Consider the following 27,832-nt stretch of genomic DNA (forward strand, 5'->3'; position numbering starts at 1 on the left):
GCCTGGTCTTTTAGACTCATAGTCCACCAGGAGACTTAATCAAGGCAGGGATGAAAAGCGGCCTGAAGGGCGTTCCTAAATTACCGTGGGGTAGACTAAATGCCCCCTTTTCCTTCTGCACTGGCCCATAATTTCTACGCTAGAAATTTCTGAACAGTAATCCTACCCAGTAACTCCCTCATCCCGGAATTGCTCAAGCACTGTTGCTGTGTTGTGTGTGTCTCTCTTCCACCACAGACAATACACAATCCTGACATGTCCAGGACCCAAACTTATGGGGGCATCATAGAGGCTCTAGCGTATGTCCTAAGTCCTACGGTCACTCCCTGGCCTCAGTGTTCTCATCTGTATTGCATATATGATAATACCTCCGTCCCTAGAATAATACCCACAGACCCCGTGTGATGCCTGACTCACAGAGAACATCCAAGTGCTTATTTTCTTGTTCTCTTTTTCCCAAGAGTATTGTGTCTGGGCTAGTGATTGGGACAGCACTATGGCTAAATCATGGGATCTGGAAAGGATCACCCCAACACCCACAAAGGGAGACCTCTCACCCTCAGGAGGTTTGTGTCCATATATTTCCCTGACCTCATCTCGAAACCTGAAGCTGGGGAATCAATAGGCTTTTTACCCAATGTGTCCTGTGGTCCTAGCGAAGCCACTTGAGGCATTCTTAGGTGTCCCCAACGCTGGCACTACATATCCTTGGCCAGCCTCTGCCTGTCAGCTGGATGACCTTGGGCAAAGTGCTCCTATGGCCTTATAACTCCCATTTCCTTGTCTCAACACAAGGGCCTCGGCAGCATCTATGGCTCATCCCTCATCGCTCACCAGCCAGATAGGGCTCCTGTTCATCCCCTAAATCAGTGCCAACCCAGGGTCTCCCATCTCCATAGCTGGTACTGCTGTTTAGCTAGCCACTTGGTGCCGGTCACAGGATGCTAACCCCAGCAGCTGTCCACCCCTCTGCTACTCCTGAACCCTGGCCACCCTTGGGACCTCTTGGTCCCCAGCTTTGGCGATTGGTTATATCCGCCCTGCTAGAAGCTTGCTCGTAAAAACGGACCTTTCCTAGTTCTGTCGACGCTGTGGCAAAGGCGGCAGGGCACCTGGCAGGATCACGTCCTCTAGAACCAGAGATGCCCCTTCCTGCTTCCACGGCTCTGTCAGTCACTCTGAGATGCAAACTCTCCCCCTCCCGCCCATCTCCTGCCACAGTCTGCTATGAGCAGGAAGACCTTCTTTGACCATTTCTGACAAGCCAGCCCCTTTTGTGTCACTTACTCCCTTAGTGCTCTGCATGTCACCATGGGGACCCTGGTCTTGGCACCAAGCTCCATCAGCCTATTGGAGAGGCTCAATGCCTGTAATGCCAGCTCCCAGAAGGCGTAAGTGGGTAGACCTTCCCGAGTTCAAGATCAGCTTATGTTCCAGCGTGAGACTTTGTCTCGGGAAAACTAAACAAGATCCACCTGCCCTCTGGGCAATTACCTCCAGGAAAGCACCACTCAGGGCCATGGGCATCTTCTGAACCCTAGCCGGCCTGGAGTTGTAATTGCAAGAGACCCTGGAGTTGCCAGGGAGCCTTTCCTTTTCCAGGTGGGAAATGACCAGCCAGCCTTGTACCCAGTCCTTTTGCATTTATTGGAACCTGCTTACCCAGCAATCCCCAAAGGAGCTTAAGCAGGGCTGACGTTTGGGACTCCTATGACCTAAGCCTGGGATTATCACGGGGCTACCTGGGCAAGGGAAGGAGACAGGTAGGGTGTGAAGGGACACCGAAGACAAAGGGAAGCAGGAACTGTGTCCTGCTAAGGACCTTCAGTTGGCAGGGAGAGGTTTGGTTTCCCACCTCTCCAGGTTCAGGGTGTGCGTATGTGTGCTGACATGCTCGCACTGGGGGTGGGGTGGGGGTGGGGGTGAGGGAGGAGCTGAGCTGTTGTCATCACTGTTTCCTTTCCTTTATCCTCTCCTTCACTTTTTGAGGTTCAAACTGGATCAGTCGCAGAATTTCTTTATTGGCCAGGGTCCCCTCGATGAACTCCTCCTCTGTAAGTTTATCTGCGTAGCGGAGGAGAAACATCAGTCAGGACCGGCTGTCTCAAGCTGCAAACACCCAGGAGAACTGAGGGAAAATGCTGAAGATGCAGCAATCCCAGGGACCCACATTACTCTCCCAGACACTATCCCTTCCTCAAGACTCTTGAGCCTCCCTCAGATCATGCTGAAACAGCTAAAGACTGGCGCTGTCTCCCAGGACCCACTTGTATTCTCCGTGCCTTCTGCTCAGACAGTTCTCTTGCCATGCTGGTTATCACTGATTATAAGTACTTCCTTTCATATGCTTTTGAAATTGCTCCATACTCCTATAGTCTAAAGCTCTGGGAGACTGAGAGAGGCAGGCTCACAATCTGAGTGCAGACGTTGGAACTGTCCCCAAGTGAAGGAGGCGTGAGAGGTCAGGGGACAGTGACATGCCATGGATAGCCTGGCTTGCAGAAAAGTCTCTTGTGTGCCCACAGCACCCAGGCTACCTCATGACACCGGGTGACACAACCTCTGTGACTGCTTCCTCTGCTTGCAAATTCCTCATCTCTCAATATAGAACACCTCATTTGGGATGAGGATGGAGAGAGATAGCCTCTGCTACCTCTCACAAGTCAGGCGTGTGTGTGTGTGTGTGTGTGTGTGTGTGTGTGTGTGTAGGTTCATCCCAGACAAATGCATATCACTGTGGCCTTCCTCTGTGTGCTTCATGCTGCCGTTCTTAAAGAGGGTGGGGCATAGCGGACAAAGAGTGAGTCAAAGCTTGTCCTCAGGAAACTCCGGGTCTGTGGGAAGACATTTCCATATAGAAAGAAGTCTAGGATGAGGCAGATCCTTTCTGTTCATGGTCGCTCACGTGATCCTCAGCACACAATGTAAACACAGTGTCACAGGGCTGATTTGATCTCCACTGGCTTATGTTCGTGGCCTTTGTCTTATATTCATATCCTTAGTCTTCCCTGGGGCTGGGATTCAGGATACTTCTCTGCCTAAATCTGGGTGGTGAAATATGGATCAAAGTTCTAACTTCCTTGCCAGCCTCACTCCAAACTCAAAAGTCCCACTACTGGAGCCTGTTGCCATGATGATGCTCTCTTCAGATGAGCCATAAACACACATGCACATGCACACGCACACACAGGTACACAGGCATGCACAGCCCAGCAGGAGTAACAGCCAGCCTTCTGACACCACCCTCCCCTGCGGAGCCATTTTCAGATTAGCAAAAAGTAGCAGACGGACCCTGATACATGGAAAGACACAGAGGGAATAAAGGGGGTTCAAAAGTAAAGTGTCACAGGAAGCCATCTTGCACAGCCCGAACCCATGCAAGCAAAATGTTCAGGGGACAAGTGGCAATAGGGCCAGGTGCAGGATGGAGGGAGAGGGTGCCTAGGCACAGCACTGAGGAGTTATCACTTTGAGGGGGAGGTGGGGACACAGATGGCACTTGGGAAAGACCACGAGGAACCCTGAGAGCCTGCTTGCCTTGCCCTGGCTTCCACCCTTGGGTCTTCCTTGACGTCATCATTTGACTGAGAAGTAGGGATGGGTCATCTCTACCTTTGTTCTGTATCCTTCTGAGGATTTGCATATTAGCCCTGGTGACAGCATGACCTCAGGACACACAGTGGGCTAGCACTGGTTATTCAGTGAGCCACATTGTGCTCTGTTTACTGAAACTAACACTTTGGGTTTTAAACAACTCAGCTGGGGACATCTCTCTCAATATATATATATATATATATATATATATATATATATATTTGATATGGTACCAATAAGTTCCATATTTCCACAGGGAAAAATTTAAGAACTCCTTAAGGCTGTTTACTCCTCAAGTTCTTGTCTCCCAGTGGGGCTATGTCTGTCTGTCTTTTCTCTGTCTCTCCCTCTCTTTGTGTCTCTGTGCCTTTCTGTCTATCTGTCTATCCTTGCTTTCTCTGTGTGTGATGATGATGATGATGATACCAACTCTTGTACTATATTCTTCCAGTAATGGCCGTGCATGCTATGGACCAACAGCTCCAGTTAGCACACTCTGGACTCCATCTTTCTTTAAGTTCCAGAGGCCGCTTCCAGCCAGCCTTTTAGCAGAGCAGGGACACCGAGAGGCCCGGCACAGGCTGTCCTCCCAGTACTTTCTAGCAATGTAGCAATGTAATGGACACTAATCCCTTCTTGGTGGGGTTTTTGGGTCACCAAAACTAATTTCTTAGTTGGTCATGAGGTCTCTGCTGGGTGAGGTGCCATTTTCTCTTGTTCTCCCTGTGCAGGGAAAGCAAGCAGCCTGAAGAGAGAAAAGGCTGCACCCTGCTAAAGTTGCCTTTGTATACACATGGCCAAGAAGCCTGCAGACTTTGCAGTAGTAGTCCTCAAATCTAGCTTAAAAAGCTACCAAAACGGACACCCCAGTACTCATGAAGCCGAGGCAGGAAGATCAGTAGTTACTGCCAACCTGGAATACATAGTGTTTTCCTTCCGCCCCAGCCCCGAACTCCTAAACTCCAGGAGTGAGTGAATTTTGCAAGCAATAGGGGTATGTTGATATTCCCGTAACAGGCATCACCTGGAAGGTAGTAGCAGACCTGGTGCATTGGGCCAAGTCCTGTTCCTGACCTTTGAAGATAGTTTGGACAAAGTGTGGCCCAAACGACTACAGGAAGTGTTATCCCAGTTCGACCTGGGCCCTGTGACTCAGATTAGGGAAGTCTGTTTCCTGCGTCTCCAGGAAACAGCAGAGGCCTTAAGATCAGAGGTAACAAAGACAAGGAATTCACCATCATCTTTCTTTCCGAAGAACGTCCAGATCTTCGCAGCCCGCTTTTCTGGGGTGTTCTCATCATCTGGAAGGTGCTTCACATCCTCAGGCTTGATCATTTTGAAAATAGCCTGTAGCAGACCGAGGGAAAGACCTTGTCATAAGGAGCAGTGAGGGCATGGTGGTCCTGAGAAATCCGTGCTTCACACCACACACAAAAATCTACCAGAGATGGATGAAAGGCTTAATTTTAATTCCTAGAGCTAAGCTTCATGACATCAGTTATGATAATGATTTTTGAGCTACTGGGATTATGTTAAAACCTAAGATGCTTCTACACAGCAAAGGAGCCAACAAAATAAGATAACCTTGGGATGGGAGAAAATATTTGCAAACCTTTGATAAGGATTAATTTAATAAGGGCTTAGTATATAACACATATAAAGAACACTTACAGCTCAATGCTAAAATAATAGGTGACCCTGAGTGTAGTGACGCACACCTTTAATCCACTTGGGAGAAAGAGGCAGCCTGGTCTACACAGAGAGTTTCAGGCCAGCCAGGAGAGACTCTAGTGAGACTCTCTCATACAAACAAACAACAAAACCAACCACACACAAAATCAAACAAAATTATAAATAACTGAATTGAAAACAGACAATGGAACTGGACAGCCATCTCTTCAAAAAGAAAGTAAAATTAAAAAGATAGGAATGGCCAACAGGTATGTGAAAAGGTGATCAACTTCATTAATCATTGGGGAAATAAACGGAAATCAAAACCATAATGAGGTATCTGCTCACATCTGTTGGGACAGCTACTCTTTGAAAAGCTTGCCTTGTCTGTGTCTCTTGTCAGATGGGGCTGGGGCTATGGCTCAGTGGTAAAGCTCTGCCATGAGGCTCCCATGTTTGAGCCTCAGCACACAACAACACACACACTCCCATTTCAAACACAAAATCAAGAGGTGAGTGTTGGAGTGGATGGGTAGAAAAAGAAGCCCTGGTCATTGTTTGAGCCTTCACATCATGGGTTCTCTTTCTTGGTGCCCAAACAGCCTGTGGGATCAGGCGCTCTCCAAGAAAATAAGGTTATATACAGTCCAGGAGCCTACAAGAGCCCCGTATGTTCTACTGCATCAAAATTTCTGATGGCAGGGCCCAGGCATCAACGGCATCTTTGAAGCCTTTGTAAGGGGCAGTGAATGTGGAAGAAGACTTGCGTTTTCATGTAATTTTTAAATTTTCTGACTAGTTTTGTTTAGTAAAAAGAAAAAAGAAACAGAAATTTTCCTGTAATAATTCACAGAAGCCCTGAGGTTGGAGTTTGGAGCCACTAGTACAGACCCTACCTCCCACAGACTTGAGAGAATCCAACAGCCTCTGCTGGGCCTGTGAGGTACTTCAGTTCTCTAGCAGGACTGGCTCATGATCATAAATGCTAACACTTACTGAGCTCTCCCATCAATGTGTCACTTTTCTAGGCATTTCTTACATTAATTCTCAAGACAACTCTACAGAGCTGGAATTACTGGTCCCATTTTACAGACAACAAACAAACCCAGAAACATTTAACTTGCCCAAAGTTACCTATGGCAGCAGAGAGTCTAACTCAGGCAGCTTAGTTCTAGAACCTGCGTTCTTGCAGACTAAGCTGGGGGAGGAGGCGTGGACAAGACTGGCAGAGGTCTTCTCAGGACACAGGAAGCCCTTCAGGTACCCTTCAGTTCAAGGAGGAATCCAGAGGAAGGCTGAGCTTTGGGCTCATGGATCCCCTTCAGCTCCTTCTCTCTCCAGTCAAGGACAAAGCCAGAAAAAGGTGCTCCTGACCTATGAGATCGCAGAAGTGGACAAGGTGGCCCCTACTTACCCACCTGATAACCTGCTTTCAAGTATTCTACTGGCTTGGTAACTTCAGGTCCAGCCAGGCTCAACAAGGACACTCAAAGCTGTAGGAGCTTGGCTGTTAGGCAGGCTCATGGTGTGGGTAGGTACACTGACATGAGGACCCAGAGGCTGCTGTCTCTGCCCCTGCCTCCATGGAGACTCAAGGGAATTACAAAAGGGCATCAATGTCTGTGAAATTAATCTGGGCTTCAGGAAAGCCAACAGCCATGGGAAGTATGCTTCCTCACTGGTGCTAGGACAAGGACATTAGCCCTGGTAGTTCAGGGCAGTGGCTTTATAGACAGCACACACGTCCCCAGAAGTGAACTGAAATACAGATAGCTCCTAGAATTCCTCTCTCCTGATCCGCTGGCACCATGTCCAGGCATGGTGGCTAAGTACTGGCAGTGACTGGCTGTCTGTTCCACCTCTCTTCCAACCAGAGGGTTGGTTGGTGGTTGGGTGGTGGGAGAAAGCCAGGCTTTCAGGATTCTGGGAAAGGCCATATAAATGATCAAAGCCTCACTCTGGGCCCAAAGAGGCTATATGCATTTCCCACGGTCACATAATGAGTTGGTGACAGAGCTGGTACAATAATTCACCATTTCTGACTTCCAGACCAATGCTCTCACAATGACCTTGTAACCGGGTCACCAGCAAGGCCTTGCACACTTGGCACAGCCTCAGCTCTCCCCACTCCTTTCCTTCCCTTTTTTCTAGAAGAGCATCAACCTACCACTCTTCAGGTAGCTTTGAATTGGTCCCCATCCCATGCCATCCTGGGACCCCAAAACTAACCCAGAGGAGGTTGCTCTGCAGGCTTTGCCCCGCAGGCATGTGAATACTTCTTGTTGGCTTCCATTCCAGGGATGACCTAGTCTGCCCCCAGCTGCAGCTTTGCTGCTGTGTTTGTGGCTTGTCCTAATAAGGGAGGAAGAACCCTGCAAGTAAAGGCATGATTACAAACGTACCAAAAATTAGATAAAATATGAAGAATGCTGTTCCTCCTAACAGGAATGGAATTTGAAAAATAAAGCATGGAGGACTCAGAAGACAGTCAAAGAAGGAACTCTAGGTGACATAATACAGGGAAAAATGGAAGTTCTCTAATGTCTAAAATTATAGGACTGCTTGAGTGGCCTTATGACACTTCCAAAGGGTGGAATTTTAAGTGGCTCTTAGAAATATTCTTTAACGTAGCTATGGTGGTTCACACCTATAATTGCAGCTACTGTGGCAACTGAGGCAAGAAGGTTGAGAACTTGAGGACAGCCTGAGCTACATAGGGACACACTCAGAAAAATGTTTTTGAAGAATTTATGATGATATAGAAAATACTCATGATAAAAGAGTGCCAGGAAAGCACGTGAAAACTCTCACGTCAATATGTTAGGATTCTAGAATTGCCTTAGAAGAGGTAAAACCCTGGGAAAGGCACGTAGCAATGTGCTATCAGTACACTGGTTAGAAACATTAGTTTTAGTCGGCAACAGTTCGTTTGCATCATTTCTAAATTTCACAGACTGCTTATATATTAGACTAAATAAAAAAACTATTTGTGAGACGCCAAAAATACCCAGAACAAATTGTAGACAGGGAGAGGAGACAGAGCTCTCCAGCTTGAACGACCACGATGGTGAGAGCCTTGAGGAGCCCTGCCAACACCCACCGTATCACGGCCAGAACAACAAACCAACCAGGACCGGAAATAGATTCCATGTCCCCTCTGCTTTTTAATTGAAACGTGTGTGTTTCGACTTCACTGGTGTGGAATTTGAATGTGTGTTGCTGAAACAACTGGAGACTTTAATGAAAAAAGGGAACGTGTGTGAGAGGAAAGGAGGAAGGGAAGAGAGAGAGAGAGGAGGGAGAAATGAGGAAGAAAGAGGGATGGAAACTAGAAGGGAGAGAAAGTGAAAGGAAAAGATCAAAGGAGAGGGAGGGAGACAGAGAAGGAGGAAGGGAGGAAGGAAGGAAAGAAAGAAAAGAAGGAAGGAAAGAAAGAAGGTGGAAGGAAGAAAAGCAACAAAGGAGGCAGGAAGGGGGGATGGTGGGGATGGATGAAGGAAGAAGGAAGGAACGTGACACAATATTTATAATATGTTCTTTGGGAAACAGACAACAGCGGTGCCTACCCTCTATTCCTGACAGTTCACTGGAGGCCCTTCCCTGCCCACGCTCCTGGTTCTTGGCCCAGCCCCCACTCCACAGGCAGCAGGGACAGAGCCACACTGACCATGACGATCTCCAACACTTCGTTCTTGCTGATGGTCCCATTGCCGTCCACATCGTAGAGCGAGAAGGCCCACTCGAGCTTCTGCGTGGGCTTGCCCGCCGTGGTCATGTGCAGAGCGATGACGTACTCCTTGAAGTCCAGCGTACCATCGCTGTTGGCATCGAAGCTGCGGAACACGTGCTGTGCATAGGCCTTGGGGTCGGAGTCCGGGAAGAACTTGGCGTAGATGCTTTCGAACTCCTGCCGCGTGATGCGGCCGCTCGGGCACTCCTTCAGGAAGGACTGGTACCAGGTGCTCAGCTCCTCCTCCGTGAACTTGGTGCTCAGTTGCAGCTCCTCCAGGATCTCCTTGGACAGGGCCCCGCTCTTGCTGTTCCCCATGGTGAGGGAGAGTGCGCGCCGTGGGGGCGGGAGGGACAAGTGTGGTCACCTGGCTAGCGAGGTTGTGTGCCCGCTGTGGGGTGGAGACCCAGGTGCTGATGGATTAGGGGGAGATTTGCAGCCAGTCCCTCCCAGCCCTTGGAGGGAGGAGGGGCACAGAACCCTCCCGAGATTAAAACCTCCGCTGTGCCTGCTGAGAAGAAAGGGACCATCTTGGGACCCTTGAACCAGGGACCCTCCCACACTCAAGCTCCGGAAGAGCCACACTGGGCTATGCTCGACTTCCCCATCAGAGGGGCACCCATGGGGCCTTAAAATGCAGAGGTTAGGGGCAGGCAGCCTTGCCACTTAACCTAGAGCATCCTTAGCGATGCTTTTCTAATCTTTCCCTCAGCCATATTTGGGCCTACTGGGCACCTTTTCAGCCTTTCCTTTATCCAGTGCTCTATGGTGTGGGACAACCCACCCCACCTCCACTGGTAAACCCCAGGCTGCCTGACAGAACGGAAGTCCCAGAACGGAAGGATTGGGCTCCTATTACTTGTTATTGCCGTTGAAAGAACAGTGACAAAGTAGCTCAAACTGGCCGAAGGAGGTGCTAAATACACACACACACACACACACACACACACACACACACACACACACAGCCCAGGACTCACTATGAGCTTACTTAAATGTTTTAGCTTTACCACAGTATAAAACATGCCTTATGCAAACAACTGCCGGAGATAATTTCCCCAGGGGATGTAGTTCAGTGTAAGTGTTCCGAGCAGACTGAGCCGGGCCAGCCTAATTTACAGAGTTTGGCGGGGCGGGTGAACTATGTACCGTTTTTACTTATGTTGTGTTCAACGTGAGACGGGGTCGTGGAGACCCGGCTCCTCTGTAAGTCAAGCGCTGTTGTCTTGTTGTTATTGTTCCTTAAATGCCAAGGGTAAAAGGAGCAGGAGGGCTGAGGAAGGCAGGCCAGGCAGGCGGCAGGAGACAGAGAGGCCTGTCACACTGGCAAAGGACGCAGGTGAATATGCCACCTGAATGCAGTCCCAGGAGTTGTAGCATTTATATACATTTTGTGGTAGTAGTTGTTCACGTACCAGCCATGGCTGCCCCTCCCCCACCTCGTACTGTTTCCTTAGACATTAGAACACCGTTGTGGGTACAGGAGGTTTTAGAAAGAAAAACCATCCTTACCTTCTGACGCTGTCCTTTTATGTGATCCCCACACAACACTGCCTGACCTTGCAAACTGGAGTTTCTCTTTTCCAAGGCATCCCCCAGAAACTAAACATATATTCCCACCTGTCCCTGCTTTTCTGTCTTGGAACGGGCTTCGAGGAATTATCTGCCTGTCTTAGTCAGGGTTACCATGGCTGCGATGGAACACCATGATGAAAAAGCGACCCAGGAAGGGAAGGGTTTATTTGGCTTATGATTCCACAGCGCTGCTCACCGCTGGAGGAGGTCAGGACAGGAGCTCAAGCAGGGCAGGAATCTGGAGGCGGGAACCTAATGCAGAGGCCATGGAGGAGTGCTGCTCACTGGCTTGCTCCCCATGGCTTCCTCAGCCTGCTTTCCTACAGAACCCAAGACCGCCAGCCCAGGGACGGCAGAAACAAAAGCTACAATGAACTGGGCCCTCCCACATCAATCACCACGAAAGGACAATACCCCACAGGCTTGCCTCCAGCCCGATCCTATGGAGACATTTTTCTCAGAGGAGGCTCCCTGCTCTCTGATGGCTTTAGCTTGAGTCAAGTTGACATGAAAGTAGGCAGCACACTGCTTACCCTGTGGGATAGAGGGTGATAAAAAAATGCTTATTTCAGAAGGATCTTGTTTTATTATGGAGGCCTGGGCTTGGGGATGGTTGTGTGAAGTGAGGGCGGTCTTGGGGATGGGGCCTTCAACTTGTGTGGTCTCATGCTTTTCCCAGGTTCACACTGTCAGAGCCAATTGCACTAGGCGGTGTCCAGCTGTTGACCTCTGCACAGTGGCTACTCCATGCAGGGTTAAGCCCCAAGCCCTTTGGGATCACAGGTGACCTGTGCTGTGAACTTACAGGAGAATCCACTTATGGAGGTCAGGGGCAGATGCAGGTGCCTTGGTCTGTCACTATGTCTTCCTCCTTGAGAGGGGTCTTTTATTGAACCTGGAATTAGGCTGGTGACCCTCCTGTCTTTCTTTTTTTCTTATTTTAAAGATTTATTTAATATATACAGTGTTCAGCCTGTATGTACACCTGCTCACCAGAAGAGGGCAGCAGATCTCACTACAGATGGTTGTGAGCCACCATGTGGGTGCTGGGAATTGAACTCAGCCAGTGCTCTTGACTTCTGAGCCATCTCTCTAGCCCCACACCTGATTTTCTACGTGGATTCTAATTACTTGAACGTTTGCTTGCACAGCAACTGTTCTTAACTGCAGAACACTCCCAAGGACTGAAAATAGAACTTCTTAAAATGTTCACTTCTTTATGGTGTGTGTTTCCACAGCTTAGGAGACAATACTGAATACTATTTCTTAGTGCTGCTTTCTCTCCTGGACCCTCACTGCCCTGGCAGGAAGCATTTGTTCTTGAGTGTGATTACAAATGGGCCAGCCACATTGAAAACCACTCACCCCAGGCACAGCACCGGAAGCATGTGAAACAGCAGCGTAGCCTAACACCTCCCCAGGGGGAGAGGATGAGAGTGAGGCCAGCTGCCTCCAAGCCCTCACTCTGAGTCCTTTCTGAAAGGTGGTTACAAGTGTCTCCAGGGGAACCAGACATAGATGACTGTAAAAGCATTTGTCCCACAAGCCTGACAAGGAGAGTCCGCTGTCTTCTGACTTCCACACGTGAACATACTAACAATATATACATTTTAAGGTAACATCAGGATGTCAGACCGTCTTTGCAATCTATCATAGGAGGCAAGGCCACCATGGTCACAAGTAAGAAAGAGTGGCTCCAAAGACCTGTCTCCAGTCCTGGCTGATGCTGGTGCTGAGTGACAAAGTCAGAAACAGAGCCCAGGCTTGCCAGTTCTGGGCTTTGTGTGCTACAGCAACACCCTGCCTCTCCCTCCTTCCCCTCTTCTTCCCTTCCTCTTTCCCTCCCTTCCTCCCTCTCTCCATCTGCCCTCTCCCTTTTCACTGGCTTTCTCACTCTCACTCTCTGATTGTTCTTTTGTCCAGACTCTCCATTTCCATAGGTGAGGATCTGGGGTTGCCATGGCAACGAAAGAGGTGACAGTAAAGAGTCACATGGTTTTGGATTTGTGTGTGTGTCTGACAGAGACCTGGCTTTTCTGTCCACGAGGAAGCAGGTTGGCTGCAGCTGGGTCCAGCCTCTGTTCTTCAGGTTGCTGTGTCCTGGAGGGTCCGCCTGCAGGGGGGACTCCCAGAAGGACCACAGGCAGCTGTGTTGATGCTGTGGAGAGTGAAGGGTCATGACCTGGAGGTTTGTTTGAAAACCTGCATAAACATCTTCTATCAGAGGGAACACTCATGCTCCTCAGCCAAACAAGTTTGATGGAGATGATGGACTGTGAACTGATTTGTTAAGTCTGAGTCGGGCCGATAACCCTGCCCAGTGCTCCAAAGAAAAACCCATGGCTGTCGCTGCGGCGGAGAAGGCCATTCGTGTCATTCCTCTTGGCCTTGCCTGGACCATGCAACCTGTGCTTCCCTAGAGGCCATCCCTGCCCTGTTTGTGGGCTCAGACCCCAGCCCTCATGGCATTCCTCTCTGTCCCCTGCTCTGAGCCTGGAGTCAGGCCTTCAAACAGTCTGTATTGGACAAGGGAATGGATGCAGTGGGGATTCAGCCTGGTAAGGGCTCTCAAGTGCAGCCCCCTCCCTGTGGGAAGCAGCTGCCTGTCCCTCCAGTCAGGACCCAGATTCTCAGTCAACTCAGAACTTCTCTGCCTGCCACACTCCGCTTCCTCCTGCCGAGACCCTGGCTCTACCTCCAAAGAACACCCAGGTCTTGATTACCAAACCCACCTGAGGCCAACACCCCCTGCCATGCTGGTACTTACAGGGAAGATGCCTACATTCTCCCGATGAGCATCAAAGGTTTACGACAGCTGGTATATTCCTGTAGACTCTCCCTGCTCATTTTGCCACCATTTCCGAAAGTGGATCCTCCCAGCCTTCTCCTCTGCTCCAGCCACAGTGGCCCCAAACGTTTATCATGGCTTCCTCTTGGTCTAGAACTTTCTTTGCTGAGAGATTGCCAGCCTCTTCTTTCCCCCGCTCCCCATGTGCCTATTCTATTGAGACCTTCTGCCCAGGGCCACTCCAGTCACCCTGGCATACACCCAGCCTTGCCATCCTGGTCCCTCCACACTCCATGCTCTGCTTCTGCTTACAGTGATGCGCTTACTAGCTCTCTGGGCTTTTTCTGTGTGGTCCTGTTTTCCAGAAAGCATGGAGAGCTGTTTGTTCTGTTCGCTAATGTATTCCCAGAGCTCAGAGAGGAGAGTGACATGACATACACACTCAGTTGTTGGATGAATACATGAATGGATGACTGAGAAAAGAAACAATAGCAGCAACTCCAAAGGTAGAGGGGCAGCAGGAAGTTAGGGGGTGGGATGCACAAGGCTAGGGCCAGTAGTGTTGTGTCTATCTGGGCATCCATGTCCAGGTGTCTTTGGCCTTCTGCTAAGTCATCAGGACTGAAACCATCACTGGTGTCTAGAGTCCAGGAGGAGTGCTGAGACTGTAAGGAGAAAAGTGTGCGGCTTTCTAGGAAAGAGGGTCCCTGGGGGGGGCATCGTCTCTGTAGAGTTTATGTAGAGATGACTCTAAACATCTGAAGTGTTCAAAACACTGGAGGAGGGGGAGGAAGAGGACGGCACTGAATTTCCTGAAAACACTTTACAACAGTGTAGGGTCAATTATACAGAGCAAACACCTTCAAAATTTAAACTCTAATTTAAACATTTAATTCTTCAGAATTAATACACACAGATGCTGTTATGGGGTGGGGGGAGACATCCAGCCTCCACTGGGACCAGAGTTTTGACATCGTTACTTACAACTTATATTACATCCATTTTATTTACTGGTCTAGGCAGCCGGAGCATGAAAAGATATACAGCGTGGAATAAACATTCATCCCCAGGAGAGGAATGCTGGCAGGAGACACTGCTTTTCAACATTAAAAATGTATAAAGTATTTAGCAAAAGTTACAGAAAACAGACCAAACAAGCAAGTTTATTTTGTTAGAAAATTCCACTTCCATGGGGTTTGCTGATGTGCTCAGGTCGAAAGGGAAAGCCTCTGGACATCTCTTTCCCCGGGCAAGGGAAGACACGGAGAGTGGGGCCCTCACCTGGGTTAGCTGGTGTCCTTTGGAATGTTGGAGCCTGTGTCCAAGAATCTGTCCATTAAGGAAGCTGAAGGGAGGGACAGGTGAGCACACACACGCCCGACCTTAGGCTACAGGACGAGCTGGGAGGCAGGGCAGGGCCCGTCTCTGCTCTTACTTTCTGCCCCAGGGTCACACTGTGGCTCTGGCCCTCCCTACTCTACCACTGCAGTCCAACGGGAAACTCTCCTCAAGCACAAAGGGCCTGCATCCCTAAAATAACCCATAAAGAGTCTAAAGGCAGTCCCCATACCCCCAGCCCAAGCCTCCGTAGTTCAGTCCCCGAGAGCCACGCTCAATGCTAGAAGATGAGGGCAGAGGAACCTTGATCTTGGGGCTCCTATTGGAGCTTGCCCCTTGAGAAATAGGTCCCTCGCCTCAGGAACTTGCCTCCAGAAGTGGTTAGCCCGCAGTTGAAGGGGTGAAGAGCTCTCCCGCCTCAGGGCCCTAGCAGCATTTCCTTTTATCTCGAGACCCTTGGGTTCAGGCTCCCAGCTCTGGCCCTCACCTGAATCTAGGAATGCCTCAGTCTACCTGGATCTTCACAACATCCTTCTGGGATCCACCCAGCAGTACCTGAGCAAGACAGCCTTGAGGAGCAGGCCCCACAGTTCCCCTGCCCACAGCCTGGCCTGGCCTCAGCTGGGCTTGGTCCTATCTCTGCCGCTACCCGGTAGGGTGCAGGCTCAAGCTAGTCTCGGCATGACTGCTGGCAGGTCAAGGTACATCCAGCACCAAGGGCTTGGTCAGCCGGCCCGGTCTTTACCATTGTCCTGGCTCCTGGGGACTGACCCAGAAGGTACTGGCACTGACTTATCGTTTCTTTGGGGGGGGGGTTCTGAGAGGAACGAAGTAGTTTTCAGCTTGACTTTTTTTCCCTTTGGGTCTACCATGAAAAGCGCCCACCATGAGGATTCCTGGCCACTGCTGTGCAGATGACATCAGGTCACATATGACCATGTGCGTAAGGTGCTAATAAGCAAGGGGTGGGGGAGGGGCCCAGGGTGGGGAGAGAACACAGGAGCTGAAGCCTTCTAGAATAAGCACTCTCCAGTGACAGATGGCACAAAGATTCAGGGAAGGGTCAGGCTGTGCCCAAGGGTCAATGTTCAATAAACGACAGGGCCCCTCAGACTGAGGTGACGGCCCATGAGGGGAAGGGTCTTCTTGCACCTCGACAGTGCAGGGTGACTCTCTGTGGCTGCCACTTCCTGCTTTCTGCACTGACCCCCAACTAGAATCAGCAACAAGGTGCATGCAAAACCAGTCCAGGACACAGCTGGTGTCTGGAGAAGGAGCCTGGTAAAGCAGAAAGTGGTGTGGGTTGGAAGCAGTTTTACAAACAAACTGGAGGTCTGGGGCTATGACTTCTAGAGCATTAAAAAAAACCCCTCATTTCAGAACTAAGGAAATCCTGGGGACCACCCATATGATAGAATACCACTCAGCAGTGAAAGGACCCTCTACTGACATGCATGACATCATGGCTGACCCAGAAGGTTTTATCAGCATGACTCCAATTACATGTCATTGCAGAGAAAGGCAAAACTATTGGGACAAGGACATTGACGCCACCCTTTGTTGTGGCTGACACGATCATACATGTTAAGGTCCAAAGACACACATTCTTTGAATGTGCCAATTTTGCTATATTTTAGTCACATCTCAATTACCTTGTAAAGGAGGGCGGAGGGATACTTTTTGGTAGGGGAACAAGTGTGGGAATGAGGGGGTGTCTTGGCTAAGCCATCAGGCAGCTGACCTGCTCTCCTACTTTGTATCCTTAATACACCTCTCATAGTGTCATAGTGACAGCAGGTATTTAGATTCCCTTTAACTTCTTGTCCAGGCCACTCACAGCTAGGAGCAAAACCCCAAACAAGCCAAGGTCTTTTGACACCTTCTGAATGTTATGGCTTGTGTTTCCAGGAAGGGGCTTTGGCTGAGTCAAAACTTGGATGCACCCATCCACTATCCTGGTAACTGGCTGGATTTTACAGAGGGGATTCACACAAACCCCTGTCATGAATTTGGATACTTTGCTTCAGCTACTAGCCAACCGTTGCAGAGATCCTCCTGAGCCCATGGGGTCCTGTGTGGAGGTAGAAAGGCAGGCCCCCATAGCAGAGACAGCCCAGGGCTGCCATCCACATCCTTCAGCTGGCCTGCGCACCGTGGGACTGTTCAAAAGTACTAGAAAATAATGAAAGGTTGCCATGGCAACTAACCCATATTTTTTTTTAACATCATTCATTTTAGAGTTTTTTTTTTTTTTTTTTTTAAATCAGGTTTTGCAGACAAAGCTGAAGAGCGTTGGCACTCCTACGTGGGGGCAGGTAGAAAGGGCTCAGCTGCTCTCAGCCTGGACAATGGATGCCCGCCCACTCTGAACAGACCCGCCAAATCCTCTCAGAATTCATGTACCGACGTGTCCACAGAAGCAAGATCACAGGGGTGGGTGCAGCTAAGTGGTAGAGCACTGGCCTAGACACGTGTGACTTGGTCCCAGCACTGCATAGAGACCAAGGACCCCAACAGCAGCTTTAACCTCAACCCTGGCGTGGACTTGCAGGCTCTAGGACTTAATCATCTTGATTTCCTCCTCCACAGAGTGCTGTGAAGGTGGCTGGACACTGGACTCTACCCTGCCTGGTGTCATTTCCTGGCACCCTCCTCCTCCGTGTTCTTTGTCTTCCTACGAAGAATCATACTGAAAACCAATTGGAGCTGGGTATAAGCTGAGAGTTTGCTAGTGAGGAGACTCAAATCTCGATGCTGGGTCAGAATCTCCTAATACTTGGAGAATCCCAGGGGGTGGGTGGGAAGTGCAGTGCTCTTTTAATACAGGTATACACACCTGTATACCTGAGGAGGGGGGCCGAGAGTTCCTCTCAGGCACGAGACTAGTTCCGGTACTCAAAGCATTCACTGAGGAAATGAGTGTGCAAACACACAGATGCAGATAAACCAGCGTACATCCGGTACCTCTGAGAAACTCACGTGGGCTGAGTTCCGAGGAGGGAGAGCCAAGACTATGCTAGGAAGAGCAGAGTCTAACAGGCCATGTCAGAGCTGTAGCTTGTCTTCAGATGAGAGATTACACGTGCCTGGTCTAGAGCAAAACGCTTCACAAATGAGCAATGGAAAGACTTGGGGAAAAAGAAGGGAAAGGTGAGTGTGGGTAGATTGAGAAGGAGATGAGGTGACAGTGAAGGAAAAATGGCTTCAGACTGACCTGGTTCACATCGGCCAACTGGGCTTGTGCTGGAGGAAGTGACCTCCTAGGGGACCCTGAACGCTTTGGATGGGGGTGAGGGAACAAAGCCATGAGCCACATTGTGGTACCCCAAACTCCTGTGTATGACAAGACTTGGAACTTTACCATCATTCACAAGTTAAGTTGCTAAGCCACAAAGCAAATTACCACTAGCACCCTTTTTTAAAATAAGGAAACCAAGAAATAAGATCCCAATACTGGCAGCTGGTGTCATGGTCCATGCTGAGCCCTGGAATGCTGGGCGCAGGTTGGTGAAATGCCCTCACGGTGGCCTTTGTGGCTGACATGTTCCAGTAAGGAAGGCAACAGTGCTTAGTTGGGTTTAATGTATTGGGAGTCTTCCTACCAACCATGAGAGACGGCTCTGTGGATCAGCTGCCCAAAGGTCTGAGATTAGAAAGCTGTCTGCTGTTTGAATGTGAGACTCAAAGATGTGAGCTGTGCTCAGAGGATTCTGTACTTTAGGGAGATGGGCAGGTCAAATACAAAGTCATCTGTGGGAAAGAGGAAGAAAGATGGCGCCCCCAACCCCCCCAACTCTGGGCACCAGTTCCCAGCTAGACTCCGCCCCTCTGCTCACTGTGTGACTTCCTAGAGGTCCTTCTTTTCTGGGTGCCAACAACCTACAGTCCTGAGAATCTGCACTACTGACCAGTGCCAGTAGTGGGGACAGCGGTTCCTACCCCATCGTGCACACCCGCAGCAGGAGCCATCACCGAAGAAGCCAGCCTGCCTCTCATGGCCATCCCACATGGGAGAGTGCTGGCCACGGCTGTCATGGTGTTGAGGGGTGGGGGTGGGGGTGGGGGCGGGTCTTGTGGCAGGTAAGACTTTCTGAGACTTGACCCCCAAAGCCTTTGCACATGTACACAGCTGCCTGAGGACTTTTGGAAAACAGCCTCTGTTGAGTCTGGGAAAGGGAGCCAGGGTGAGGTGGAGAGCTCCATCCTTGAGAGAGGGGCCCGAGGGAAGGGTAGGCTGGGACTTCCGTGGTAGACTTTACAGCCAATGCCTGATCTGAAACCGAAGGGAGCCATGATCTGGTTGTGCCAACTGAGGTAGTTCCATCCTGACCTCCCCAGATTTGGATTGGGAAGACACCCTCCGCCCCATGTCGGGATGAAAAGAAAATAGATGTGGGCTCCCAGAATGCAATGGGGGAAAGTAGGGAGGGCTGAAAAAGGTTGTGGGTGCGGGCTGTGAGCTGCCCTGTACCTCCTATCCTTGATTCTGATCCTGATGTTGTTTGGAGACAGAGACCCCCTCCCTTCTTCTTTCATAACCCTGGGGATGAGATGCCAGCTGGAGGACAGGCCTTGGACACCTGGGGCACAGGTGTGTGATGGCCACCCCTGTGGTGCTCAGCAGGGACCCCAAGGTTCTAGCCTTAGTTTGCTCTCAGACTGACAAACACAGCATGGGAGTTGAGGTGGGGGAGGCTTCAGTCTTCGAGATGGACTCAGGGCTGTGGGTCCATCTTTATGGCCTGGGAAGGTTGGGGAGCCCCTGGCTGGGCCCTCCTTCTGGAATCAGCGGCTCTTTTCCTCCTTCTCAGGGGACAGGTCAGCAGGTCGTAGGGCAGACACACCCCTTCTCCATGGACCCCCGGCCCCTCTCCTCAGTAGGACCCCCAGGGCCACACAGGTGCACCTAGATCTCCATGTCCACGGGACGGATGTTGCCGGTCTTGTGCTCTCTGACCCACAGCTCCCTGTCTTTGGCTGGGTCCACTTTTCGCAGCAGTTGGTCCACAGGCTCCACTGTCTACAAGGGGACACAGAGGAGGGGGTCACTGTCAGGGGTGGAAGCTGAACTGGGGTGTCTCCTGTGTCCTGTGCTGCTGCAGTTGGAGCCTTTCTAGATGGTTCCAGGGCCCCATGGAGGTGGTTTGAGAGTGGGGGTGTGCAGAGCGCTGTGAGAGGGGGAGCTGGTCTGCAGACCCCTGGCCTGGAGAAGAGGGCAGGCTGTCCTAAAGATGACCTCTTCCTCCACCTGTCTCCCACCCCCACCTTCACCCTGGGCAAATAGAACTGCTCCCAGGCACCCCATTGGTTTAGAAGGTGTGTATTTGGTTTGTTTCCTAAAGCAAATTCACGAGGCCGACAGATGTCTCTGGTTAGGTTGACCCGCTGCAGCTTATAACTGATCAGCGCTGGGGAAACAGAGATAGGAAGATCACATGTTCAAGTCCTAGCCAATCTCAGCTTTCCTGTGTGTTTGTCTGTCTGTTTGTGTTTTTTGTCCTCGGCTGTAGCCCCGAGTAGAACCTGCCTAGCCTTAGCGCAAAGGCAGGGAACTCACACTTTGGTTGAACATGTCCGTCTCGTGCCGCAGCTGTGTGTACTGGCACAGATGCTGTCGGATCATCTCCACCCGCTCCACCTCCAGCCGCTCCAGCTCCTGCAGAGGAAGGAAAGACCAGGGATCTCTGTGCACACCCCTAGTTGGGGACCTTCCTGACGAAGGTGTCAGATCACACGTACTCTTACACACAAGGGCCTGGCTGTGGACCCTAGCCCATCTGATCCTCTAGGCTCTGGTGAAGAAGGAGCCGGTCTCTAGCATGAAGATGAAGGTCATGGGAGTGGCTCTGCCAGCTCAGTGTGGAACTCTCCAAGTGTTGAGTGTGTCATTAGCACCACGAGGGCTCAGAGAGAAGTTCTACCATTGCCCTCCTTGGCCCAAAGTATCATGGAGCTGTAGGAAGAGCAGCATTTACACTGGGATCTGTGATGGGGAGACAGGCTGTGTGCTAGAGTGCTCAGCCTCTCATGCACTCTGGCTTCTACGCACTCCTACCACCGGGGGACAGAGACGGCTGGGCAGGGAGCAAAGCAGGCTGGGAATGTGGCAGCCATCCTCCAAGGAAAGAGTGGAAAGCACGTGTTGGTGGTTTCTAGCTGGTTCTGTGACTTTAGGGGATTAAGCTGTTTTTCTGTGGGTAACTAGGTCACTGCCCGGGTGATTAGCCTGGACGGGAGGTAAAGAAGGGGGTTTAATTAGAAGATTAACAGACGAGAGGAAAACCAGGGCACTGACCCTGAAGCAGGCTGCTAATCTCCCTAGGTGGGCTAGCACCCAGAGAAGGTGGCTGGTTAGGGGACAGGCAGGGTGGCCTTGGACACTGGGGTGATAGGACGAGCAACAGGCATGATGTTGACCTCTTCTCCCACCTGTTCCAACTGCCAGCCATGCACTCCCTGGCAGGTTCCGGCCAACAAGGAGAGATGGCTGATCCTCCATAGGAACACACAGGGCAGCATGCAGCGTCTTCCCCACAGTCTTCTGTTACAGCCCCTCTGCAGGAACTTAGTCCTGCCCCTCCCCTTCAAATGTCTCATAAGGAGACATTTACCAAGGCCCTGAGGGTCCGAGTGTGTGTGCGTGCTGGGGAGAGGTAAACTGCTTCCAACCACTTCCCTATTTATCCGAGCAGGGCCATGGATCACTGAGTCGAGGAAGTTCCTGGAGGACCCCCACCTCTCAGCGCACAGACCAAGGGGAATAGAGCAAGACCTGGCCCTTGCTGAGTTCACAGAGCAGGGAGAGCCGGAGCAGCGTTGGACTCCATGGGCAGGGACAGACTGAGGGCTGGACCCTAATGACCGTCTCTGCTGTTTCCCTGCTCCCTCCTCCCATGACCCAGTGCCCTGCCCCGGGCTGCTGGTGCGTCGGCCTCTTTAACGCATGCTCACACAGCGCTGATTACATACCAGTGTGGTGGTCACCATCTCTTCAAACCACTTGGACTGGGCCTGGTTGTAGAGGTCCACGCAGCGCATGAGGTCATCTCCTGGGAAAAGCCAACAGCCACCGTCATGTCCGCCACATGCTACCCTGCTTCCCCCAGGGCTGCCCTTCCCTGTATGTGCCCATGGTCATGGCTGTTCCTCTCCCAGGGTTGTGGTGGCCATTGCCACGTCAGGGAATGGGGAGGAGGAAGAGCAAGGAGAGGACGGATGAGAGGTAAAACGTAGGAGACGAGCCTCAGAGCACCTATCTGAACCCAACCGCAGACCCTAAGAGCTCAGGCAGGGGCATTAAGAAGTGACACTCACATCCGGGTGCCGTGGTGCACATCTGTAATCTCAGCACCTGGGAGCCTGAGGCTTTAGGACACGTGACGTTCAAGACTAGCCTGGGCAGGGTGAGGATGTAGCTCAGGGCTAAGAATGGCTGTTCAGTGTATGCGAGACCCAGGCAGAATACCCCGTGTCTTCTCTCTCCCCGAAGAGAGAAGTTTGCAGGTCATGTGTGTGCATGCCTATGCAAGCGTGTGTGTGTGTGTGTGTGTGTGTGTGTGTATGCCAGTGTGACGGAGAGAAAAGGGACAGCGTTCTGAATCCCGACACAGCAGCCTGTGTTGTGGAGATCACTCTGCAGTACTGGTACAAAGCTGGGCACTGGAGCAGGGACAGATGAGTGGGAGCCTTGGGAAACTGAGTCAGGCTGGACTGGAGGGAAGTGTTCAAGCCTCACTGCACCCTGGACACGTGACTGCTACATCTCCACCACTAACACGCTGCTCTCTGTAGTGACGCCATCAGTAAGGGCGCTGGCACCCCAGAGCTTTGCTATGCAAAGCACAGTTGGTGCACGGATGGCGTCAAGCCATCCCGGGAACCGGTGGTGGCAAGTGCTGGACTTCAGAGTGCGCTGCAGACCCCCCGAACCGAAGCTCACCTTCCCCAGGCCTGCGGTGACGAGTGTGTCGGAGGCGCAGACACGTAAGTGGGTGGCACTGTGTAAATGAGGCCCTGGTGAGAATGGGGCATCCTGGCCTCAGCTCGTGTTGGGAGAAGCTTGTGAGGCAACCCCCAGAGCCAAGTGACTCACCCTAACGCATCTGCAGGAAATTCTAGTGATTTTCAGAACGGAATCGAGCCATTGGTTTAGAATCAGGGTCATTCTTTTCTTAATTTTTTTTTTTTTTTGAGACAGGGTCTCTCTGTGTAGCTTTGGCTGTCCTGGACTCGCTTTGTAGACCAGGCCGGCCTGGAACTAACAGAGATCCACCTGCCTCTGCCTCCCAAGTGCTGGGACAAAGGTGTGCGTCACCACACCTGGCTTTTGGCATAACTCTTACTCATGGGTCTTCTGATGGAAAAGAGGAGGAAAATGAAGACGACTCGTCCACTTAACTCAAGACCCACTCAGAAGCCTCAAGGGGGACCTGTTAGCTATACCACGAGTCCTGCTTCCTGGGCAGCAGCTGTGCTGAGTGTTTCCCTCATTTTGTTCCTGGCCAAGGCCAACGACTACCCCGTTAGTCCAAGCAGCATCTGCCCGGGTGACCTCCCCTGCCCCAGGGTGGAGCCTGCATGCTGCCCCGTGAACATATGCCATCAGGCTCCTGGTGCCCTATACGTCAATTGTGAGACTTTGAGAGCATCTTTCAGGAGTATCTTTGGCACCAGAAAGTGGTGTGTGGGAAGGTGTTCCCTTTTCACGGCAGCCCGAGAAGTGGAGACCAGACCCTTTCTCAAAGTGCTGCTTGGGAGAGTAGATTCCGGAAACCAGGATGCCAGGGCTGCCAGCCTATCTCTGCCATTATTAGCTGCGTGTGCAAGGTGCTGGGGATGGAGACCAGATAGACAGCTTGGTGCGTCCCATGGCTGAGGTCATGACTTGAGGTCAGAGCCCCCGGGGATACAGACACCCTTCCTCCCAGCTGCATTGTGAAAGTTGAGGGAGGAGAAGAAAAGGAACGAGAGGGAAGAGACATCAGCGATTCTTTCGGGTGAGGGCCTCTCCAAGTTTGCCCTTTGCGAACCCAGACACGGTAGAGACAGAGTGCACCACGACACGGAGAACACGCAGCAGACACCAGGCAAGTTAAAACACACACACACACACACACACACACACACACACACACACACACCCCACAGCCACAACACTTTCTTTTTTTCTTCAAAGAACAAAAGGGAAAGACAAAGATAACCACAGGAAAATATTTGCAATTCAGATGTCCAGGGGTGACTCTCCCTAACACGTATTCAGCCTGTGAATTAGTCACTAAGAACGAGACACAGAATTCAACAAGAAAATGGGGAAAGAATCTGAGTTCTGGGGGGCTGAGTTCTGGGGCTGGGGGGAGGGAAGGAGGTAAAAAAAAATCAATGAATGTGTTTTCAGAATGTTCAACACTCTTATAGAGAAGTGCAAAGTAATAGAAAAATATTATTATTTTGTTGTTGTCAGCACAGCAGTGATTTCAAGTTTGATAATAGGCAGTGCTGATGAACATTCAAGGAAGACGTATTCATAGGTGTGAGGCATGGAGCCCTCTCTGGAAAGCGATTTGGAGATATCTGTCCAAAATGAATCAAACCTTCTGACCCAGCATCTTCATTCTCTCTATATGAGACTCTGGTCTTACATAAGCAGGGTTACAATTCCAGTAGCAAACAGAGCATCCCTGGTCCTGGGCAAACACTCTGAGACAATCTCAAAATCCCAAAAACTCTATCGAAGGAATGGTAGAATAAATTTGGAAACAGTCATTGGGGCTGGAGCTGCAGCCCAGTGGGGATGTAATTCCTAGTTAGTATGCACAAGCTCTCGAGTCCCCTCACCAGCACCACAGTAAAATACAGACAGCAATACAAATAAAAGCGTCTGATGTTTGTGAACGGACGTGTAAAGTGGTTTAGAGGGAACAAGATGGGGGCTATTGCTAAGATATGGCAATTGAAAAAGAAGCCCAAAGATAAGGCATAATACGATCCAGTTTATACGAATTCAGAGAGTTATTCGGGGATTGTTTCTCTCGACCGACATTGTACTGATGAAAATGGTGTCCACACAACTGCTGTTGCTGTTTTGCAGTATAGCGAATTAATTTGAATCCATGTCTTCCCCTTTGGGTTCCCCTCCTATTCGTTTTGAATGTCAGGAAATTATGAAAAATGTTTGTGGACCCAGGATGTGCTACTTTTTGTCAACTGGTTTCTATCCCACATTGTTGTATGCGACCTAAGGTGGTTACTTTATTCTAGGATGATTCAAATTGCAGCAAGTTCATCAGAAATTAAGGGGAAGGATGTGTAAAGATCTCCCAGCCCTGGTTGCGCAATACAAGTCTTAAATCCAGAGGCAGATGTGCTGCGTTTGCCCGGAGACTTGGCATCTTGGAGAAAGTTATTTTTCTTGTCTCTATGGGTCTTGTGTAGCAGCTAATTGTTACCACTAGAGGGCAGCAGAAACCTGCTCACTGGAGCAATGTGGGCAAATTCAGAAATAAGGATGCTTTTAAAGCCAAAAGCTGGCCTCTGTCCTCAGGGCAGGAGCTCACTTCCACAGTGTAACCAACTTCCTGTGGGGTTGAAGCGCCTTGGATGGGTGGGCTGGGGTTGCACTCTTAGGAAAGGCACACAGCCCTGAGCTCTTGGTGCATGGAGAAACCTGTCCTGTCAATCTCTGGGCCCGGATCCAGGGATTGGGCAACCTTGGAGTAGCTTGCCAGCTTCCTGAGATCCCTGGATATGGGGCAAGGAGGAGAGCTGAGGAACACTTCAAGGAGGAAGATGGGAAGGACCATGCCACAGGAATGGAAGCCTGACAGGAAGAGCTGGCCCTCCCCCTGGGCTGGTGTAGCCAGGACACCATGGGCTCACCAGCCTGAGTGGACTTCCTTCGCGCCTTCTTGATATCCTCCTCAGTCTTGTTGCTCAACTTGATCTCCAGCTGCTGGGTCTTCATCTCCAGGTCTTTCTGCCGCTCTGTCAGGGCTTTGCGGGCCTGGAGTGGGGAGGGGCCCAGAGAAGCTCTTCGTTAAGCTGCAGGGAGGCTCCAGGGTCCCACCGTGCATCTATGTTCAGCCTCCCCGCCTGTATGGGTGAGGATGCTGCTGATGGCACCCCAGGGTGCAGGAGACAGAGCACCGGCAGCGAGCTGGGGTTTTCTCACCGCCCTCTTCCAAACACACCTGCGTGTGTCTGTCCCTGAGGCCATGTTGGCTCCAGAGCATGCGCCTTTACTGTGGCCCTAAAAGCCACTGTCTCTGTGGCCAGAAAGTTGGCTCAGCAGTTAAGAACATTTGTCCTGGCAACGGACACAGGGTTTGATTCCCAGCGCTGACTTGGTGGCTCACAACAACCCATAACTCCAGTTCTAGGAGACTTAATGCCCTCTAATCTCCAAGGACACCAGGCAAGCATATGGCGCACAGACACACATTTGAACAATCATACATATAAAATAAATATAAATAAATATAAAAAAACACTTTCTCAGGGTTGGAAGGGACCATAAAGTTTACCTCCTAGGAGTGCACAACAGGCTGTGAGTACCAACTTACTTATCTTACAGCTTCAGTCTTTACTGTGCCCGAATCACCACCATCACCACCACCACCACCACCACCACCACCACCACCACCACCACCACCATCACCACCACCACTACCACCACCACCACCACCACCATCATCATCATCATCATCATCCCCATCCCCACCCCCATCATCATCATCCGCTCTCAGCCTTTGGTGGAGATGTAGCCATGTTTTGGGTACCTATGGTGGTTTGCCACTGCTGTTCTGTAGGGTACCAAGATAGCCACTGGGGAGATTGCTTGTGCTTGCAGGGCAGGCTACCTGCAGCCCTGTCTGCAACAGTATGGCCACCCACAGGAAGGCGATTCTTTGCACACCAGGGAGGGGAGATTAGTTCGGGGAACACCTGAAGGTGAGGCCCAGCAGAGCTGTCACGTGCGTAGCTGTGGCACACCTTGGCCTTCACAGAACTAGGGGTTGCCTTGTCCCATGTGCCCACTGCAGCCCCCACTTCACCCACCACTTCTCCTTGCTTGCACTTGACCATAGCAGCTTCTGCCTGCCACCTGGATAGATGGGGGTTCCTTGAACTCCCCCTCCACTCCAGCATACGAGGAGAAGGGCTTCTGACCCATCCTGTCCTAGCAGACCCCAACTGTCCACCACCGAGGCCTGGCCTCTCACCTTCTCCACAGAGGCATAGCGGCTGGCCAGCTGCTTGCGGAGGTCAGCGATGTGGTGGTCACACTTCTTCATGTCCTTTTTGAAGTTCTCTCGGAAGTTCATCAGGGGTTTCTCCACCTCGCTGTGGAGCTGTGGAGGAGGACGAAGGAGGCACAGTCAGCACCAAGGCTCTAGCTGTGCTAGCGTGGGAGTGAGACCACCCACCTTTCGTGGAAGCCAGGCCCATGGGTGGTGGTGCGGGTGGAGGGGAAAGCCAAAGAGCTGCACATCCTTATCAGCCCTTGCCGCTACCTTGACTCCAGGTGGCAGAGCTATGCCACTGCCGCTCTGGTAGCCCAGAACTTCCCAGTTCCCTCACCAGCTCACTCCTTCCTCCTCTGTGCCTCTAAACAGGTTCTTTTCTTTTCAAATGGTCATCTTTGATGCTTGGCGGCTTGTTCAGGGACAGCCACACGAAGAACCCTTGCGTGGGTACCTCACTTATTTGTGCCTCACTGTGTAGTTGTCTCTTTTAGCTTTCTTTGGGCGTCCTCTTCTCTTGCCTCTTCCAAATTGGGAGCCCTCTGTGGATAGGGCATGTCACCTGCTTGTGTCGCCAGGCACTGAGCATAGTGACTATTGTGTGAAGCTCGGCAGATCACTGGAAAGGCTGCCAATCATTCAGGTCATCTGAGATCATTTCTATTTATTGGCCATCTGCTGCATGCCAGGTACCTGGAGGACAGAGATGATCTGGGCCTGCTCAGACCTCCAGGAAACTGTGGCAGGAGTTGTTGGGAGGCCCTTTGGCACAACTGTCCTGAGCAGTGTTAAGGAGTGTTCTCTCTATTTCACGCTAGTGGGAGTCAGGCACACACCCCGTCCCGACTCTAGGCAACTGTCCTCTTGTTCCTTGAGAGGGCCAAGAAAGAATTCTCT

General features: G+C 51.0%; 2 protein-coding genes across 19 annotated transcripts in view; both read right to left on the bottom strand.

Moving 5' to 3' along the window:
- Positions 1-1,631: 1,631 nt before the first annotated feature.
- On the bottom strand, positions 1,632-9,404 carry Rcvrn (recoverin). Its single transcript, XM_021656002.1, has 3 exons — positions 8,933-9,404; positions 4,830-4,941; positions 1,632-2,064 (listed from the first exon to the last, which is right to left on the bottom strand). Exons 1-3 carry the CDS (start codon positions 9,311-9,313, stop codon positions 1,949-1,951), a joined length of 609 nt encoding a protein of 202 aa, XP_021511677.1. The 5' UTR covers positions 9,314-9,404; the 3' UTR covers positions 1,632-1,948.
- Positions 9,405-14,226: 4,822 nt separating this feature from the next.
- Positions 14,227-27,832, bottom strand: part of Gas7 (growth arrest specific 7) — a 227,857-nt gene continuing 214,251 nt past the window's right edge. For all 18 annotated transcript variants that reach the window (XM_060363452.1, XM_060363463.1, XM_060363456.1 and 15 more), the window contains 5 exons: positions 26,915-27,043; positions 25,572-25,695; positions 21,666-21,745; positions 20,254-20,352; positions 14,227-19,716 (listed from right to left, as the gene is read on the bottom strand). In XM_060363452.1, the coding sequence (XP_060219435.1) occupies positions 19,603-19,716; positions 20,254-20,352; positions 21,666-21,745; positions 25,572-25,695; positions 26,915-27,043 (546 nt within the window). In that variant the 3' untranslated portion in view covers positions 14,227-19,602. The remainder of the gene's footprint in view (positions 19,717-20,253; positions 20,353-21,665; positions 21,746-25,571; positions 25,696-26,914; positions 27,044-27,832) is intronic.

Source organism: Meriones unguiculatus, chromosome 11, assembly GCF_030254825.1.
Source record: "Meriones unguiculatus strain TT.TT164.6M chromosome 11, Bangor_MerUng_6.1, whole genome shotgun sequence".
Lineage (NCBI taxonomy): Eukaryota > Metazoa > Chordata > Mammalia > Rodentia > Muridae > Meriones > Meriones unguiculatus.

What these genes read in the sequence shown, in the direction of transcription:
- Rcvrn (XM_021656002.1), bottom strand. Translation starts at nt 9,313, where the DNA reads ATGGGGAACAGCAAGAGCGGGGCCCTGTCCAAGGAGATCCTGGAGGAG. An exon ending in AAGTGTTGGAGATCGTCATG is followed by an intron (nt 4,942 to 8,932) that starts GTCAGTGTGGCT and finishes GGTCTGCTACAG; the next exon opens with GCTATTTTCAAAATGATCAA. An exon ending in CTTCGGAAAGAAAGATGATG is followed by an intron (nt 2,065 to 4,829) that starts GTGAATTCCTTG and finishes TCCGCTACGCAG; the next exon opens with ATAAACTTACAGAGGAGGAG.